The following is an 18,890-nucleotide window of genomic DNA, read 5'->3' as shown; positions in this document are numbered from 1 at the left end:
AGGATTCATCGGTGTGGTATTATCCTCCACAACCTCATCCTCCATGTGAGAATAATCTCTAATATCAACAGGTAATGGTGAGAGACGTTCTTCTATTTCTATCTTCATTTTTAACTTCTGACACTTGGAAACTAGGCAGCTGATTCGATCTTCATCGGAAAGGTTGGGTGCTAATAAATACTGTTCGAGTTTGGACAAACTCGCTTCCAACGTAGCAAGCTTTTTCTCCTCCTCGGTCTGATAAGTATAGACACCCTCGGGCTCAGGATATTCCTCGGGATGATACTGTCGGTATCCCTGATACGGTGTTAAGATGTACGCATCCATCATTTTTTTATTCCAATACACTGGATTTTCCAAATACACCGCGCACACATCCTCATCATAAGAAGTATGATAACAACCGCAACAGAAACATCGTCCATCCGTCCTTGGCTCATAATAAGTATCCTCGTCCCGATCATATCCATCCGAGTAATAATCATCCTCCACCGTTGTATCATAATCATAAAAATATGGTGGAGGGGAAGGATTATCATAGCAAGGCATCGGTGGTTCTGCCAATTTCGCTCTTTCCCGTCTAAATCGGGCCTCGTGGCAACCGATACACGGGTGAAGTGGTTCCCTGCACAAAATGCATCTAAGAGAGGTGCATAATATCGTAAGATCTGTCATCCTGCACAAACACAAAAACACAAGCACCACGCATAAATCTGAACAAAACAAAACAAAACAAAACTGACACTATTTTTGGATTTTTATTTTTTTTATTTTTTTATTTTTTTTAAACTAAAACTTAACACTAAACACTTTGCGCACGCCTCCCCGGCAACGGCGCCATTTTGTTGTCTGTCGTTAGGGACATGCAAAAACCAACTAAACTATGTAGATAGGATAAGTCGGATATCGAACCAGAGGAGGATTGTGGAAAGTGTTATTATGCTAAGTATTGATTAACTACTGCTGAAAAGTAAAACTCAATTGATAGTTTGATTGTTTGATTAACTAGCGAATTACAAAAATAAAAAGTTGTAAACAATGGGAGAGAACAATGGTTCCTCCGGACTTTGGAATTGCAGTTAACTTCAATTATCTGTTTAATCGAGCACTTACATAGACATAAGTGGACTAACCTAATCAACTAATTGTGATAACCAAAGACTAAGTACTCCGGTCAATACATAACGGGAGGTTATCTAGTGGTTACCAATCACAATTACTAACCCTAATCCCATAACAAATATATCCCAATTACTAGAACTCTCGGGAACTGAATGATCAAAGAATAAGGTTAAGCAAATGCAATCGATTACAATTAATTAACTAAATAAGTGAAAAGCATCGAATGCTTAGATCACTGAATCAAACGATTGTGTCAACACATAATATCAATCAACTTACAAAAACCCTCCATCCGGAGGAAACCACTAAAAAGACTAGCCGCTCATGATGGGTTGATGATCTTCAATCGCTTCCGTCATCCCCTTCTGCCGTCAAAGATTATGATGTTATATGTGATGGTTATAGAGATGTGTTGTTTTTTCCCCGTGTGCCTCCTCTACTGCCGTCGAGATTGATAATTATTTTGTGTGTGTGTTTTTTTTAATCATCGGCCCATGTTCCAATTACCTCCAAGTCGGCCCAAAAACAAATCCACATGCCTCTATATTGATGATGAGATTATTTTAGAAAATCCAAGCCTCCAAAAATATGCTTATATGTTTGCTCCAAGTCCACGTGATGATGATTCATTAAAAACCACAAAATTCCTCCACCAAATTCGTCCAACTTCCTGTTAAGATGTTGGCTCTTTTTAAATGCCATCCACCACACCACAACATCACATGCACTGCTTTTTTTCTATTAGATTTTGTGGAAAATAAATATAATCAGTCCAAGTTTGATGCCCACTACCGTCCAACAAGTTGCCTTTGATGTAGTAGGGTTTTAACTCTTTTATTATATTCCCACAAAACAATGCATGCCTCCATTACTACCAACGTAGCTTACACTTGAAACCGTACCCTACGGTTTGTGTTTGCTGTGAATCCAACTCCCAACAACCGTCCCTCATGTGCTGCCCAATTTTATATGCATTTCAACTTTGAACAAATGACCCAAAGGTCCCTGCACTTTGAGGTTTCATGTTTCTCATGTTCTTAAGCTATATCTCGACCGAACAACTCCCAGAATGATATGCTTTCTCTCAATAATTATCCTTGATCATTCCGATTCGCTTCAACACACTATAACTTCACCGAATTACGTGATTAACCTGTAAAACCACAAAAGCTCATAGTTAACATATTCAAGGCGCATTATCACTTAAAATATAATAAAACATGTATTATACCCACATTAACACACAAGATTCACACTCTACATCAATTGCGTTTAGAAATTTACCGAAGAAATTCAACATATGAAAATTTTTATCCCCCCATTTCTTTGGTAAAATCTCTAAACCTTAACAGATTCTTTCCACTTCAAAGAAACTGTCGTCAAATGTTCACCAATTCCCTCCACTGAGCGGAACTGTCGTCAATCTTCATTGAATGTTCTCGGTTCCGAAAAATCACGAAAACGACTTTCTTCTTTGCATATTCTAGTTGAATAAGAACGTCCCTGGTACCCCGTAGGATCTGACTTGTATCCCCCCAAAGAATTTGTGAACTCGTTAGGACCGGTATTGACATTCTAGGTTCATTCATTCGTTACCAAATGCGAGAATATGACAATAAACAAAAGATTTCTTCGTTGCATATTCTAGTTGATAAAGAAATTTCGCCTAGTACCCCGTAGGATCCGACTTGTATCCCTCCAAAGACTTGTGAACTCGTTAGGACCGGTATAGACGTTCCAGGTTCATACGTTCGTTTTCAAATGCGAGAATATGACAATAAACAAAATGCTTTCGAACATTTCCGAATAACCGGTAACAATCATAAATATTGACGTGCGGAAGTGAACATACCGTGTTGTTTTTGGCCCATAATAGTCGCGTTACCATTTTTGCCATTTGCATCGGTAACCGTGACTACCCCACATTTTTCAACAATCAAGTTTTCATCATCTCTTGTTTTCATCATTCCGCATCATCCCGTGCGCTCCCAAAACCCATACGAATTTTGACCTTGATATTAGGAGCGCGACTCAAATCAACTTCACCAAACCTCAACCCAACTATGCAACTCACGAATAAAGACGGGTCCACGACTCCATGTCTCATCATTGTCAACATCCAAAAATAATAGGCCCAGTAAATAGCTACATCATGGCCCAAAATTCAAGAGTCCCAACTTTTGTGCAGTCACATAATTGGGTCCAAACCAACAACCATTCTTTAACAATTAGTGGGCACAAGATTTAAAAATAAAGGAGTAAATTGTCCCACTAATACTTAAGTCTACGATGACTTAAGTTTAGAGCCCAACAAAGAAAATGATTTCACAAATTAGTGGCCCACTATGGAAACTGATTACATGATGGGCCCCAAATGAAAAATCACAATCTCTCTCCTCAATACACATCTAAAAATCCAAAACCCTACTAATTCCCTTTTTCCCAGCCGCTACACATCACTGTCTTCGTTTTCTTCTCTTTCTTCGATAAACAACAAGCAGCCACCAACCTCATCTTCTCTCATTTATGGACAATAATCTCAGCTGACAAGAACCACACATCAGCCGACATCAACAAACGAAAGATGATTGACGAAGGATCAACTTATCGAAGGGTCAACCGAAAGATCAAACGAAAGACAAACACCAAACCGGTCTCGAAAGATGATTCATAGATCTTTCAAGCACATGTCAGATCTGGATTTCACAAACATCAGTTTCTATCTTTCGAACATATCAGATCTGATCTTTCGAAGTTGTTGATGTCCCTTCGAAATATGTTTGATCTTTCGAGGTTGTTGGGGATTGTGATGATCCTTCGAGGTTGTTGAGGGGTAAAGGTGATTGAGATGACCCTTCGAAACAGTTGAGGAGTAAAGGTGATCTTTCGAATTGTTGAGATGACCTTCGAAACAAAACAGAGCTGACCTTTCGAAGTTATTTAGGAGTAAAAGTGATCCTTCGAAGTTGTTAGGTGATAAAGGTGATCTTTCGAATTGTTGATCTGACCCTTCGAAATCAGTTTAAGCTTTCGAGCATACTTTTACATCTTTCGAAACATGAAGGCACCAAGAACATCAAGAACACAGGAGACTGTGTAAATCTGATGATTGATGAAAACACTTTGTAGATAATTTTTGATGATGATAACTTGAGTACTTAGGTGAAAAACATAAAACCCAACACTCGTTTCATCACAGATCTGAATATTCGGGTCCAGATCTGAGTTTTTCTTGATTTTCACCATTTTTACATTTTGAACAAAAAGCACAAAAATCACAAATCTATAGCACATGTGACTTAGTAAACGGTTAGATTTACTAAATCGGCCACCATGGCTCTGATACCAATTGTAGGTCCGGGTTTCAGGACCGAAACCGTGATTTTCATGATTATGTTCATAGACGAGAGAGATTAGAGATGATAAACAAACAACTTTGCATTAATCCGGTAGTAAAACATTACAAGTCGGCCCGATTACATGATAACCGAACTAATACCAAAGGAGTATACATTCGGGAAGAGATCAAGTGGTGATCTCTCCCGGTGAGGTCACAAACCTCCTCCAACTCTCTTGTGTTGCAAATGACAAAGTGTTGGTATTTATACCCAACACAGGTTGTATGGTCGAAGGATCAAACTGACTGATCGATAGATCATCTGTCGATCATTCAGCTTTCGAAAGATACACATATACCTCGAAGGATGACATATCCTTCGAGGTCCATCTTCATCTATCGATGGATATCTTTCGAGCTTATCGAAGGATATACACAATCCTTCGATGCCTTATCCTTCGACACAAAACATTATACAACCATAATTTGTCTAGCAAACACACGCGATCAAACATATAACCCTCTCGTTTGACCACTTCAAACGAGCGGGTCAATACACATTCGTTTGACCGTTTCACTAACTATTACAAATTCAGCGTAAAATAACAACTAATCTATTCGACAAGCATCGGACACAAAATCTGCATTAACAAATTCCCCCTTGACCGATGATCCAGGTAAGTAGTATCTTGATGCTCTTTCATCTGCATCAACATTTGATACCTTTGGTGGTCTCGCTCCTGACACTGTGCTACTTTTGAATCGGGTTCAAAAAGTCATTAATAGTAATTCTTCGTCGCTAAAGGTTTCAAACTTTGTATTTAGTAGAATTGGTTTTTCTATTCAAAAGGGGGTGGCGGCGCAACTTGTTGCCCGACTACCTGCCGTTGCTTTGTAATTGCCCTTTTTCGTGTGGAATGATATAGTGTTTCAGGTAAAAAAAATTTATCTTATACTACCGCACGCATTTAGCGTAGCAGAAATTTGAACGCTCATACCGACACAAACGATGGAGCTAAGGCCATAGTAGCAGCAGCAACAACAAATATGAATAGGAAGATGAAGAAGAATACGCTTACAGGAAACATATATGTAAGACTTTCTCGGGGCACCTTTTTTAACATCTTTAAATACCTATCCCATGTATCGCTCGGGGATATCGTATGCTAGTTGTCACATTGTGGTCTTGCATTTTTGTAGGTTAGGAAAATATCACAGATTACGTCTATCATCTTCCCTTTGTTGGAAAAATTGAATGTCGCGTTCAAAGTCACCGACAATTCATAAGAATAGTTGGTGACTCATTCAAAAACAACACCAAAAGGTAGTGTTTTCATACAACAAGTTTTTAGAAAAATAATCATTCACGAAACGACCATGAGCAGCCTCATGATCCTGTTGAAGCAAAGGTCGTCTTGTACGTGGTTGTGAGCTTTCGCATTCGTTGACAAAAATTTGACCCTTGCTCGATACGCAACAATGAAAAAACTCATTTTCCAAGTTGGTATGAGATGAAGAGTGGAAGTCTAAAGAGCCAGAGTGCGGTGCTTGTCTTGTACGAGCAACAGTGTGATCTTAGAGTTCCAACGGATAAGGTTCGATCCAAGAAACACATTATAACTAGTAGGAGACCAAATGATCTGCTGGACAATTGACCCACCCAGCATCAGAATAACATGTATGATAAAACTATCAGATCATCAAATAGTGAGTCCATGAGAAACTGTGCCACGAAAATATCTCAAAATACACTCAACCACACCTAGTAATGATCAGTAGTTGTCTGTAAGAGTTATGACACCTTACTGGCCCATAAACAATCTTAGGTCGATTCAAGACTATATATTGTAAGGCACAAGTCAGACCAGTGAAGGGAGTACCAATATAACGCAAAAGTTGTCATCCAGAATAAACACATGTACATAAAGATCTATAATAAGCAAGGCTTGTGCACTGTACTAAATCAAGCAAATAACTCTAATGGGAGAGATGCAAAGTATCATAAAAAATGTAGTCTAAACATCCATGAAATAGGAGAAATTACCTAAATTTTTTAAGTTCAAACTGAGAATGTAAATCCTAATTAACTCCATCACAAACATAGAGGAACTCCCAGTATTAATAGTATTAATGATATCATTCACAAATACCAAGACATGCAAAGAATAGACTCCCTACTATTAACATAGATTGAGGCACCTGAAATGCATTGTGAAAAACCACTAGTAAGAAGTGAAGAGGATAGCTTGAAAAACCAAGCTCATGGTGCCTGCTTTAGGCCATAAAAAAAAGCCTTCTGCTAGAAATAAACATGATGAGATCGATAGGTGTTACGGCTTCAATGAAGATTAATCGAAAGTTGTTTAAAAGTATTGATAACATCGGTCAAGGTTGATTGTTAGGCCCATAATTTTGATTGATGCTTATCAAATAAACCAGGAAGAGCATGCTTATGGGCATAAATAGGTTTAAAACTTGTAATTGATTAGGATTTAAACGAGAACACTTTCTCCGGGGTTTACGTGTTGTATTTGAGAGGGAGAAGTGTAGGGTTTGCTTGTAAACATCTTTCATCAGTAAACAACTTGGATTGTATTTACATCTTGATCTTCATCATGTTCTTATTAGATCATACACGAATTGAGAGATTGTGCATCTCACTTCGTGATTCGAACAGATTCTTATGAGATATTTAGGACTTACTAGCGGTATTAGAGTTTTTTTTCCAAATTTAAAGACTTACAAATCAAAGATTTGGTCCAAAAAAGTATACGCTTGATAAACAAGTGTATATGCTCGAATCCGGAGCTAAGCGCTCGGGATTGGAAGTATGTGCTTGAAAACAGTTTTGGTGAAGTATGCGTTTGGTACCTGAAGTTCACACTCGGATTCTTATTCTTTCTCTTTATACTTTCTGCTTCCCTCACACACACTTGTATGTGTTCTTGGTGAAAGCGATGAAGATTTGAACATGTTGAAGATGTAAATGTGAAGTTGACATATGGATTCAGATGAAATATTAAGCATCGATTTTATATAGGTTTCGACACAAATTTAAGTGATTGCTTTGACTATTATATGAATTGATGATGATGTTGGACGGATGGTCATACAAATGAATTCTTGATGAATAGGTTTGAATATGCAATTTCTCCTTCACACAATAGGGTGTGTGTTTAAAAATCACATGCAATGAGCAATCTAATTCTTTTTTATGTTTACTTTCCACCGTATCCAAAATAAAGTTGCAATCTCCAATTAACTTCCTCACCAATTGAATCAAACAGATGCACGATCTTCTTGAAATGATCCACCAATTCAAGTATCAAAGTGGTACAAATTTAAATTACTGAACGTTTGCTTCTTGATACAAACGGATATAGTGAGAATAAAAGAATAATGAGCTTGATTTCTTGAATCTTGAACCAACAATCACCGATTATAGATCTAATTTTCAAAAATAACACCTAAGTTGTTTAAAACACTTAAATCTTTAAACAAAAATGATTCAAATTGCTAGACACCAACACGAATCAAACTGATTGAACCAGATGGACATGAACTTGATAAAACATCCAAATTCGAGCACCCGCCACCACTAGCTTGGTTTTCCAAGCTATACAATTCATAGTAGGGTTCTTTCACAGTGTTTATTTCAGATACCTCACTCTATGTTTGTCTTAAGGAATCTATTCGTTATGTCTTGGTATACGTGGATGATATTATTATTACGGGGAGTTCTTTGTTTTTGTTACAGAGTTGATTAGGCAATTACATTCTCAGTTTTCACTTAAAGATTTAGGTATTCTCTCCTATTTCTTGGATATTCAGGCAACATTCTAGATGATACATTACATCTCTCCAAGTAGCGCTATTTGCTTAATTTACTACATCGCACAGGTCTTGCTAATTATAGATCTTTATCTATACATGTTTTCTTCTGGATGAAAGCTCTCAAGTTATACTGATCAATTTGAGTAAATAGATTTTGCAAAATATATTATGCATTACAATGATAATTTTTTTTTTTTTTTTTTTTTTTTTTGTTAACAAGGGTATTTCATGAACTATATAATAACTCATATTGTTGTTTCATACATGAACATATATTCAACAAGAGTAACTTGTCATTATGGATGCTAGTTAGCAGCAATTAATGGTGTTATAGATAACACAAGTTTGCTAATATTATATAGGCGGTGCATACAACCCTAATATACGGCCAAAATGCTTTGAAGACACAATAGGTCGAGCATCTTTAGACCATCTACAATCCACACTTTCGGGGTTAACGAGCAACATGCATGGAGAGAGAGAGAGAGAGAGAGAGAGAGAGAGAGAGAGATTCATGATACATAGGTTGTAAGGAGAGAGACCTTGCAGTTTATGGCCACGGGGTGTTTGTGAGGAGTACTAATCATTTTTGTAAAAGGGGGAGGCAAGAGAAAGGGACCGCTGTCCATGGGAGGGTGATATAACGAGGTAGTTTGTGAGGTTATTTTCGTGCAAGCTAACGTGGAAGGGAATTGTAAACGCCTCACATTCTAGATTCTCTTATAAGACACAGTATTTTATGTCCATAGCTAACATCGAATTTGCATTCAGAAGTTGGATTGATTTTTTGAAAGACAATCTATACTACTCCTACTAGTAAAGTACACCCCATATGTATTACACTTACCCAAGATAGAACATGGGACCTCTCTATAAATGGTTCTCTTAAAAGCTTCGCCTCTGCTACTAGGCCACCAACCGTAATGGCATTAAGAAGTTAGATATGTCAAGATGTTAGCCATGATTTTAAAAACCGGTATATACCGGGTGGACCAGTTATGTTGGTTACCGGGGTGTTGGAAGACACGATTCAGTCCAGTATTTTGAAGGAACGACAAAGACGGTTAAAACTGCCGGTAATTTGCTAAAACCGGTATATTAATCGGTCCAATACACTGACAACATTTAATGTGGCTAATTAGTCAATCCGCTTAAACCACCTTCTACAATCTGGTTCAACTAGTTGAGCCATTTTTTAGGGCAACCCGATATGGTTTAAATACGGGTTTTTAAAACATTGGTTTTAACAATAGGCTTCCGGATGGATTATCCATTAAGCAACTGACATGTTGATAGATAATTTCTTTTCCCAAATCAAGCAATAAAATTGAAAAAAAAAAATCTGGTTTCTAAAGAAGGTGGGTCTTTGGTGCCGTATCCCTAGTTTCTTCGTGTTCTCTTTTAGAGATCTTCTCGAAATTCATAATTATTGCGGGAATGGGATGGCGGAAAAGGAGGCGGTTCATGGCATTGTGAGGAACGCTTGTTGGAGTCTTTGGAAGGCTAGGAACAAATTAAGGTTCAACGGGAAACAAGTCAATGTTGAAGACATCTTTAACGAAGTGAGATCGTTGGGGTTTATGTGGTTTAAAAATAGATCTAAGTTTATGTCGACGCTATGGTTGGACTGGTGTAAATATGTATTTATGTAGTTTTTCTCTTCGGTTTCCGGCCCGGTTTCGTGTTCGGCGTGTTTCTAATGAAGTTTATGAAAGAAGCTCAACCAACATAAATACATCGCAAGATTGAATCATTTATATGCTTCATTACAATGCATTCAATATAGTACATCGCAAGATTGGATCATTTATATGCTTCATGACAATGCATTCAATATACATGTCTTGAAAGAATTTCACGTATCAAGTAATTACAAGATTACCAAGTAATTACAAGATTACCAATGGGGTGGTGGTCCATTGTCAAAGACAAAACCTTTAAACACTAGGTTTGAGAGGGGGAGGTCTTACGGTTCAAGTCCCACACTCCCACAAACAACATGGTTTAAAAGAAACTCGTGGTTCAAAGAAAAAGTAATCACAAGATTTTTTTTAAAATACAAGCGACAAGAAGCGAAAGTTGATTATAATATGCAAATTTATTTATGCGAAATACGCAAATCTTTTAAATACAAGCGACAAAAACACTTATTTATGCGAAATAGGCAAAATTTTCAAGCTGTGACAACACTTACAACGTGAGGAACCTTCACAACATCCGATGGCAAATTCATGTAGTCGTGACCAAACCCCTCAACAGCCTCAAGTTCAAGTTCACCATGCAAAGCCTTACAATAATTATACAACACGGTGTTGGCAGCAATGATCCAAAGCAAGAGCATCGTTACAACAATCGAACCAATCATCGTAAGCGCCATAACATTTGCAGAGCAGGTCATCACCATAAGGCCAACAAAAACAACAAAAACAACAAAATACAGCCTCACTAACCTCGAAACCGATCTCATCCCCTTAGCTAAATACGAGCTCCTGATCAAAGGCGCAAATCCCCATTTTGATTCGACAACAACCACCGCAAAAGCCAGTGACCAATTCACGGGAAAACATATTATAACCACAAGTAGACTCACACCCATGATTGCGGGAAAGTAAACCGAGTAGTAATCAATATCAATAAACCCTAAGTTATGTACCAACATGATAACTGTTGCAACAAAAAGGATGACACTTAGGGTGATCATAACCACAAGAATGTACGCTGCGATTATGGTGGAAGCGAGCCGGAAGAAGGAGAAGGTTAGGGACTTGAGGGCGTCGACGATCTTGACCGGCTTACCAAAGAAAGCATGGTGTGTGCTGTAGGTGATCGTGCCTATGGCACATAGAGCGAGAACATGAATGAGTAGGGTGTAGAAGAGATAATAAGTTACATGTTTTTGATGGTTTGAATGATCTTCGATGTAGACTAACGTATAGGGTTCGTCGGGGAGGCTGAATCTGGACAAGGTGTACCTGGTGAGAGAGAAAGAAAGAGGGAGGAAGAAGAGGGATAAGGTAAGGAAGTGACCGAATCTGGACAAGATGATCCTCCGTGACTCGTAGAGGGATCCGGTGATGTTTCGGGTGTGAAACTTTGTTATTTCCATGGTTAAAAATTGATGTGTTAGCAAAATGAGTGAATGAGTTGTGAACTTGTGTTCATTTTATATATATAGCAGGTTTATGGTTTATCCATTGACTATTGTTACCGCGGAATCTTGACTGTGCGTGTGGGTCAGCTTTGTTGCAAATTGCAATGAATGAATAAACTTATGAAAGTGCAAAACGTGTAATATTATATTAGAAAGTTTTGACTCTCGTGTTGCCATGAATGAATAAACTTAAAGGTGTAATTTAATATAAGAGTAAACTTTCGTTTTGCTCCGTGTGGTTTGGTCGTTTTAACGGTTTTACCCCAAATCTTTAAAAATAGCCATTTTGCTCCAATAGTTTACTATGTTATTTCCATTTTGCTCCCCGCCTCTAACTCCATCCAAATTGTTTGTTACTTGAAACATTTTAGTAACTACAAGTATAAAAGTAAGGGTATTTTAGTAAAACTATAAATAAAGACTATACTAAATTAAATAAGAGTTAATTGCTCGGATGGTCCCTGTGGTTTCAACATTTTTCATGTTTAGTCCCCACCTTTTGAAAATAGCAGGTATGCTCCCTATGGTTTGTCATTTTGTTACTCGGATAGTCCCTGAGTAGATGTCAGTTAGTTTGAAAATAGCAGGTATGCTCCCTATGGTTTGTCATTTTGTTACTCGGATAGTCCCCAGAGTAAATGTTGGGGGACTATCCGAGTAACAAAATGACAAACCATAGGGAGCATACATGCTATTTTCAAAATGTGGGGACTAAACGTGAAAAAACATGAAACCACAGGGACCATCCGAGCAATTAACTCATTAAATAATAATATATAATAAAACCCATATCTGATCATGTCTCTCTCTACCGTCTATCTTCTCTCTCTACACCCTCTCTTTTCTCCATCACCAACAACCACCACCGCCACCAACCCTCACCACCTCACCATCAACCCTAACAGCCACCGCCACCTGCTACATGCACCAATAACCACCACAACCGGCCACCAACACCAACAATCAGCCACCTACACCAACCTGCCGCCACCATTAACACCTACAACCAGCACCACCTAATCAACCACCACAACCTGCCATCAACACACAACCACCATTGTACCACCTCCACCGCCGACATCTTCCCCAAAAAACCTACCACCACCGACATCTTCCCTGAAAACCTACCACCGCTGACATCTTCCTTAAAAAACCCACCACCGTCGAATCCCACCACCGTCTCTCAAAATCACCCCACCTCTAAACACAAAACTCGATAAAGCAAACATCTAACTCCATAAACGAGATCTGTGACAAGATTTGACCGGAAATTACACCTAACCTTGGCCGATTATAAGATCTTTAAGCAATTAGCTCCGACGACTGTGGTGCCGATTAGCTCCGACGAAGGTGGTACCGATGACAGTGGTGTCGATTAGCTCCGACGAAGGTGGTACCGAGGTCCGACGGCGGTAATGATTCTTCAATAGAACATTAAATGGTGGATGATGGTGGTGGTGGGCTAGTCGTGATAGCAGGTGGTGGTCGTCGTATTGTAGCCTTGGGAGGGGGAGAGGTGGTACTGAGGTCCGACGGTGTTGAATGTTGTGAATGAACTGTGATGTTGAATGAATTGTGGCGTTGAATGTTGTAAATGAAGGTGATGAATGTTGTTAGCTGTAAATGACAAGAAAGTCAAAAGAATATTTATAAGATTTGATGAAATTGAATAAATGATTATTATAATTCATTTTAAATATCATTAAAAAAACAATAACAGATTTAAAAAATTAATAAATGATTTTTATTTTGAAGAGAAAAATGCCCGGATAGTCCCTGTGGTTTCGCCTTTTTTCACCTATAGTCCCCAACTTTCTAAAATTACCTGAATAGTCCCCAAGTTTTCATTTTTTGTTCCCGGATAGTCCCTGGGTCTAACTTCAGTTTGTTTTCTCTGTTAAGAGGGTGTGAAATGACAGAAATACCCTTTCCTTAAAAGGCCAAACCATAGGGACTATCCGGGCATCTTCTTCATATTTATTTATAAAACCCCACCACCACATTTCATCTTCAACCTCCACCCACCATCACCCTCCTCCACCCTCCACCATCACCGCCACAGTTTCAGAGAAAACTCGCCCGTCTAAAGGCCAACTGCGATAAAAGTTGGGCTCGGTCCCGAACCGACCTTTACTTTCTAAAGCCCCCATTTCCCACCTGTCGAGGATTCCCCATCTCCCTCTCACTTCTCTCTCTAATATCTCTAGTGTTCACCCCATCTCACCTTCATCTTTATGCATTAATGAATCCAGGTTCCAAAATCCAAATGACCCTGCGACTCCACAACACAAACACCACTACTCTGAATTCAAATCAAAATGTTGAATCCACAAGCAAAAGCTCACTTTATTGAGCCGTCATAGTGTACATTAACTGCAATTTCTTCAAAAAGATTCCACTTTATTGAAATTAAGTTGAAATTCTAATCCCCTGTTCCTCTATCTGTTGAAATTTGTAAAAAAGCTATTCACTTTTTTATATGTTTTCCGAATTGGAATTTGGGTAAAAGATAGGAGGGGGATTCTGGGTTATTGGAATGTTCATGAACTTTCATGTGAAAACTTTCTGAAATGGAACCAGTTTGATTAATTTTCTTCAAAAATACAAACTATAATTCAAACTTTTTAACATTTACAAGACCAATTTATGCAAATTTCTCAAATTAAACTCCTACGGTTGAAGAACAGAGGATATAGGGGTGGAAAATGAGACCCACTTGGAAGCTCATCGCAATATCACTGCGATAAATGGTTTCCCCGCCCATCTTCAATATCACACCATCTTCAACCACTCGGAAGCTCGTCGGAGACCAGTAACCCGCCTTCGATGAGCAGTTGCTGGCAAGCCGGCGTCTCCGCCGTTCCTTCCGCGTCTCCGATCTCCGGTCTCTCTCTCTCGTCTCCCTTTCTTCCTGTTCCGGTTCTGTCGCCGCACCCCCGCCGCGTGCGACGCTCCCTTTTCTTTCGTCGGAGTGGGGAGCTACCGGTCATCGGCCGGTGTTTGGCTCCAATGGCTTTGCGGGTATCAGTCGAGAGGAAGGAGAAGGCAAATGAGGATTTTATGTTTTTGGTTGTCTGTATGTAGTAATCGAGAGGGAGGAGAGTGAAAGATGATACTTGGCTGTGTTGTTAGGAATAGAGAGAGAGCGTGCATCGGGGGAAGAGGAACGATGGCGACAGCGGCGCCGCCGTCTGCGGGTGGGTGGCGGTGATGGTGGAGGGTGGAGGAGGGTGATGGTGGGTGGAGGTTGAAGATGAAGTGTGGTGATGGGGTTTTATAAATAAATATGAAGAAGATGCCCGGATAGTCCCTATGGTTTGGCCTTTTAAGGAAAGGGTATTTCTGTCATTTCACACCCTCTTAACAGAGAAAACAAACTGAAGTTAGACCCAGGGACTATCCGGGAACAAAAAATGAAAACTTGGGGACTATTCAGGTAATTTTAGAAAGTTGGGGACTATAAGTGAAAAAAGGCGAAACCACAGGGACTATCCGGGCATTTTTCTCTATTTTGAAGTTACCAGAATACCCTTTCAAGTAAGAAACAATTTGGATGGAGTTAGAGGCGGGGAGCAAAATGGAAATAACATAGTAAACTATTGGAGCAAAATTGCTATTTTTAAAGGTTTGGGGCAAAACCGTTAAAACGACCAAACCACAAGTAGCAAAATGGAAGTTTGTACTAATATTATTGACTAATGAGTAATGACACATGTGATTTATCATATTGCATTTTTCGTACTTAATACAGAAATTACATGGATTGTTCTCATTGTTTAGCAACAGATAACAAGAATTGATCTCAGATATAACAAGAATTGATCTCAATATCGTTGTTATCAAACAGTTTTCTTAATAATGATTCGCAAGTTGAACCTCTATAAGATTATCTGTTTGTTTTAGTTATTCGAGTATGGGACCGGTTATAAACTGATAAAAAAAATTGCTGCTTTAGGACGAGTATGGGATCAACATTTCTTCTTTCAAATTAAAACTAACTGTATAAACCTGAATGCCATCTAAATTCATGTAGTAAATACCAAAATATAATGTCGTGATTGATAATCAATTGACATAAGTAGTTATGCTCATGAAAGGTTTCTTACTCCAACTCATAAAAATTAGAGAAAAATGCCCGGATAGTCCTTGTGGTTTCGTCTTTTTTCACCTATAGTCCCCAACTTTTTAAAATTACCTGAATAGTCCCCAAGTTTTCATTTTTTGTTCCCGGATAGTCCCTGGGTCTAACTTCAGTTTGTTTTCTCTGTTAAGAGTGTGTGAAATGACAAAAATACCCTTTCCTTAAAAGGTCAAACCATAGGGACTATCCGGGCATCTTCTTCATTTTTATTTATGATCCAGATGCAGACTAAGCTTGTTTACACACCAATATGTGGCTGGTTATTTAATCTGATAAGCAAGCAAATTAACTTCTAGTAATAACCACCCTCATCACCACCGAGATCATCATCCATGTTGAAGACGTCATCATTGTCATCAAAATCAATGTTCTGATTATAATCGTCACTGTCCTCTTCTTCATCTTCAATATTTTCAATATCCTCCTCATCATCATCTTCATCTTCCTTCTTTTCCTTTTTAACGTCATCAGGCTCTTGAATATCAGGCTCCAGGTCTCGATTGGAAGTGCGGGGTTGGGAAACAAGGCCTTGGAGGAAGGGGGAATAGGGTTTAGGGTTGTTGAGACGGTGAATGGGTTCATCGGTGTCTTTTTGGGGATCGATTTTGTCTTGGAGCCATTTGTTTCGTTCGATTTCTTCGTCGGTGAGGGACCAGAGAGAATTCAGAGATTATGGAGGTTGGGAAGAGGATGAAGAAGAAGCTTGGAGAGATCCAAAAGTTTTGTCGACTCGAGCATTGAAGCTGTCCTCTATGGATGTTGTTTGGTTTCTACAGGCAGATTTTGATTCAGGTTTAGGGTTTGTGCTCATGATAGTAGGTGAGCGATTTTACACTTTTAGACACAAGGGTGTTTGGGTTAGATTTTGATTCCCTGTTTGTAATGTCATCTTAGCATGTGATATTTTGTGTGGACACCTCAGATTTGAGCAGAGTGACTGTGGCGGTGATGGAGGAGGGTGGAGGAGGGTGATGGTGGGTGGAGGTTGAAGATGAAGTGTGGTTGTAGAGTTTTATAAATAAAAATGAAGAAGATGCTAAAATAGTCCCTATGGTTTGACCTTTTAAGGAAAGAGTATTTTTGTCATTTCACACCCCCTTAACAGAAAAAATAAATTGAAGTTAGACTCAAGGACTATCCGGGAACAAAAAATGAAAATTTGGGGACTATTCAGATAATTTTAGAAAGTTGGGGACAATAGGTGAAAAAAAGCGAAACCATAGGGACTATCCGGGCATTTTTCTCTAAAAATTAATAATATATAAAATTTTGATAGTCAAATTTGGATGAAATTCATTTATTTGAATCAAAAAGTAACAAGACATACGAGTTAATAGTTAAGATTGTAAATGAAAGTGAAAGAATAATAGTAATGATAAAAGTATAGATAAGTATTATTTTAATTTAATAAGAAAGAAGAGTTAATATTTAAGTTTGTAAATGAATTAGTGAGAGAATAATAGTAATAATAAAGTGCATGTAGATAAGTATTATTTTAGAATTAAATGCTTGGTTGGTTCTCGTGGTTTTTAAAAATTTCATACTTGGTTCTAGTGGTTTACTAATTACACTCGTGGTCCCAAAACTTGTCAAAAGTGCACTCTCTTGGTCCCCAGCCCTAACTTCAGTTAACTTTCTCTGTTAAGTCCATGTTAAATGACCAAATTGCCCTCATCCACCACCACCATCAATCCCCACCACCACCATCAAAACCATCTCATCTCCTCCACCTAATACCCACTACCACCACCACCATCAAATCCCCAAATTCCGCACCGGTGTACAAAATTCCGAAATGTTCCCGTAAACCTGCAATTTTCTTATCTCTTCTACACAAAACAGATCTTTAATTATCTGCTCTACACAAAACAGTTTTTACCGTTGATTGTTGGTTTTTTTCTTTTTCCTTTGAAAATACACCTGCAACTTCAAATAATATCACTAATTCAACAAGATTCAGTTGTCACTATTTCCTTTTCAACACTCAAAAAACATCAGCCGCTGATCAACAACAATTCTACTTGCTTCTCCTACAATCTAATCTTCACTCTTCTTATACCTCAGCCACACATCAATGTCCAATAGTATGAAATCTAGATGTTTCGAAATCTCATAGTTACAAACAACTCAATCCGTAAAATTAACTTTCGAATCAGATCTTGTCTACTACTTTTTCATATCTTTTTCAGACTATACCAAAGAACCACAATATCAAGATATGTGAGAAAAAAATTGTTGATCTTTAAAGAAAACGAGATTGATGAAAAGTGACTTAAATTTTTCGAATCTTTAGCCAATTCAACAAAAACGAATAAACGCTGACTATTCGTAAACAGAAACCGATACCTAGGCTTTGAGGCGTCATTTTTGTGCACGACGGAGGTGAGATGGTGGCGGATTTCCGGTGCAGAGTCTGACAATGTGGGGATGGAGGTGAGAAGTGGCGAAGGTGAGATGGTGGTGGTGGGTGAGATAGTGGCGGTTGTGCTTCTTGTTTGAGAAGAGAGAGACCTGAAGATGGGTGTGTGGCTGTCATCGAAGAAGAGCAGAGGGAATCAGGGGTGGGTGAGATGGTTGGGATTAATAAGCAAGGGTATTCAGGTCATTTAACATGGACTTAACAGAGAAAGTTAAGTGAAGTTAGGGCTAGGGACCAAAAGAGTGCACTTTTGACAAGTTTTGGAACCACGAGTGTAATTAGTAAACCACTAGCACCAAGTATGAAATTTTTGAAAACCACATGGACCAACCAAGCATTTAACTCATTATTTTAATTCAATAGAAATAGAGATTGATAATAAGTTGTAGAATGTTTAGAAAATGAACAATATTTAGAGATAAATTTAAGAGAATGTGATTTTGAGTTAAATTATATTCGATTTTGAGTTACATTATAGTGATAAGAAATCAATGTGAATAGCTAACAGGAGAAGGCTCTAACAAGAGAAGATCAGTGAGAAATTAACTAGAGAAATATCACAAGAGAACGGGTTTAGGGTACACGGGGTGGTCCGTTATACCACCCCCATCACTCGTTAAACAAGAACAGAACACCGCCGCCGGTTATAGTATCACGCGTTATATTATCAACACGTTGAATGTATCACGCGTTGATTTTGAAAATTCAAACGTTGAAAGCGACCGTTTGGAAAGGATTTTTGACCATTTGAATTTTTTTTTTACCGTTTAAACCTTTTTTATATACATAAACCCTCACACACTCAATTAGTGCGTCTCTATTTTTTAGTTATAAAGGTAAAATACGCGTATTTTAATCAAGCTAAGCTAAACCCCAAAAATAGAGG

At 38.4% G+C, this 18,890-nt stretch overlaps 1 protein-coding gene across 1 annotated transcript; it reads right to left on the bottom strand.

Moving 5' to 3' along the window:
• Positions 1-10,466: 10,466 nt before the first annotated feature.
• Positions 10,467-11,399, bottom strand: LOC110892542. The gene has a single exon (XM_022139698.1). It carries the CDS (start codon positions 11,397-11,399, stop codon positions 10,467-10,469), a length of 933 nt encoding a protein of 310 aa, XP_021995390.1.
• Between the last annotated feature and the right edge of the window lie 7,491 nt (positions 11,400-18,890).

Source organism: Helianthus annuus, chromosome 12, assembly GCF_002127325.2.
Source record: "Helianthus annuus cultivar XRQ/B chromosome 12, HanXRQr2.0-SUNRISE, whole genome shotgun sequence".
Taxonomy (NCBI): Eukaryota; Viridiplantae; Streptophyta; class Magnoliopsida; order Asterales; family Asteraceae; genus Helianthus; species Helianthus annuus.
The sequence above is the reverse complement of the archived record's forward strand: the minus strand, read 5'-3'. Positions and strand labels throughout refer to the sequence as shown.

Excerpts from the sequence above, each read along its gene's own strand:
- LOC110892542 (XM_022139698.1), bottom strand. The coding sequence starts at position 11,399 with ATGGAAATAACAAAGTTTCACACCCGAAACATCACCGGATCCCTCTAC.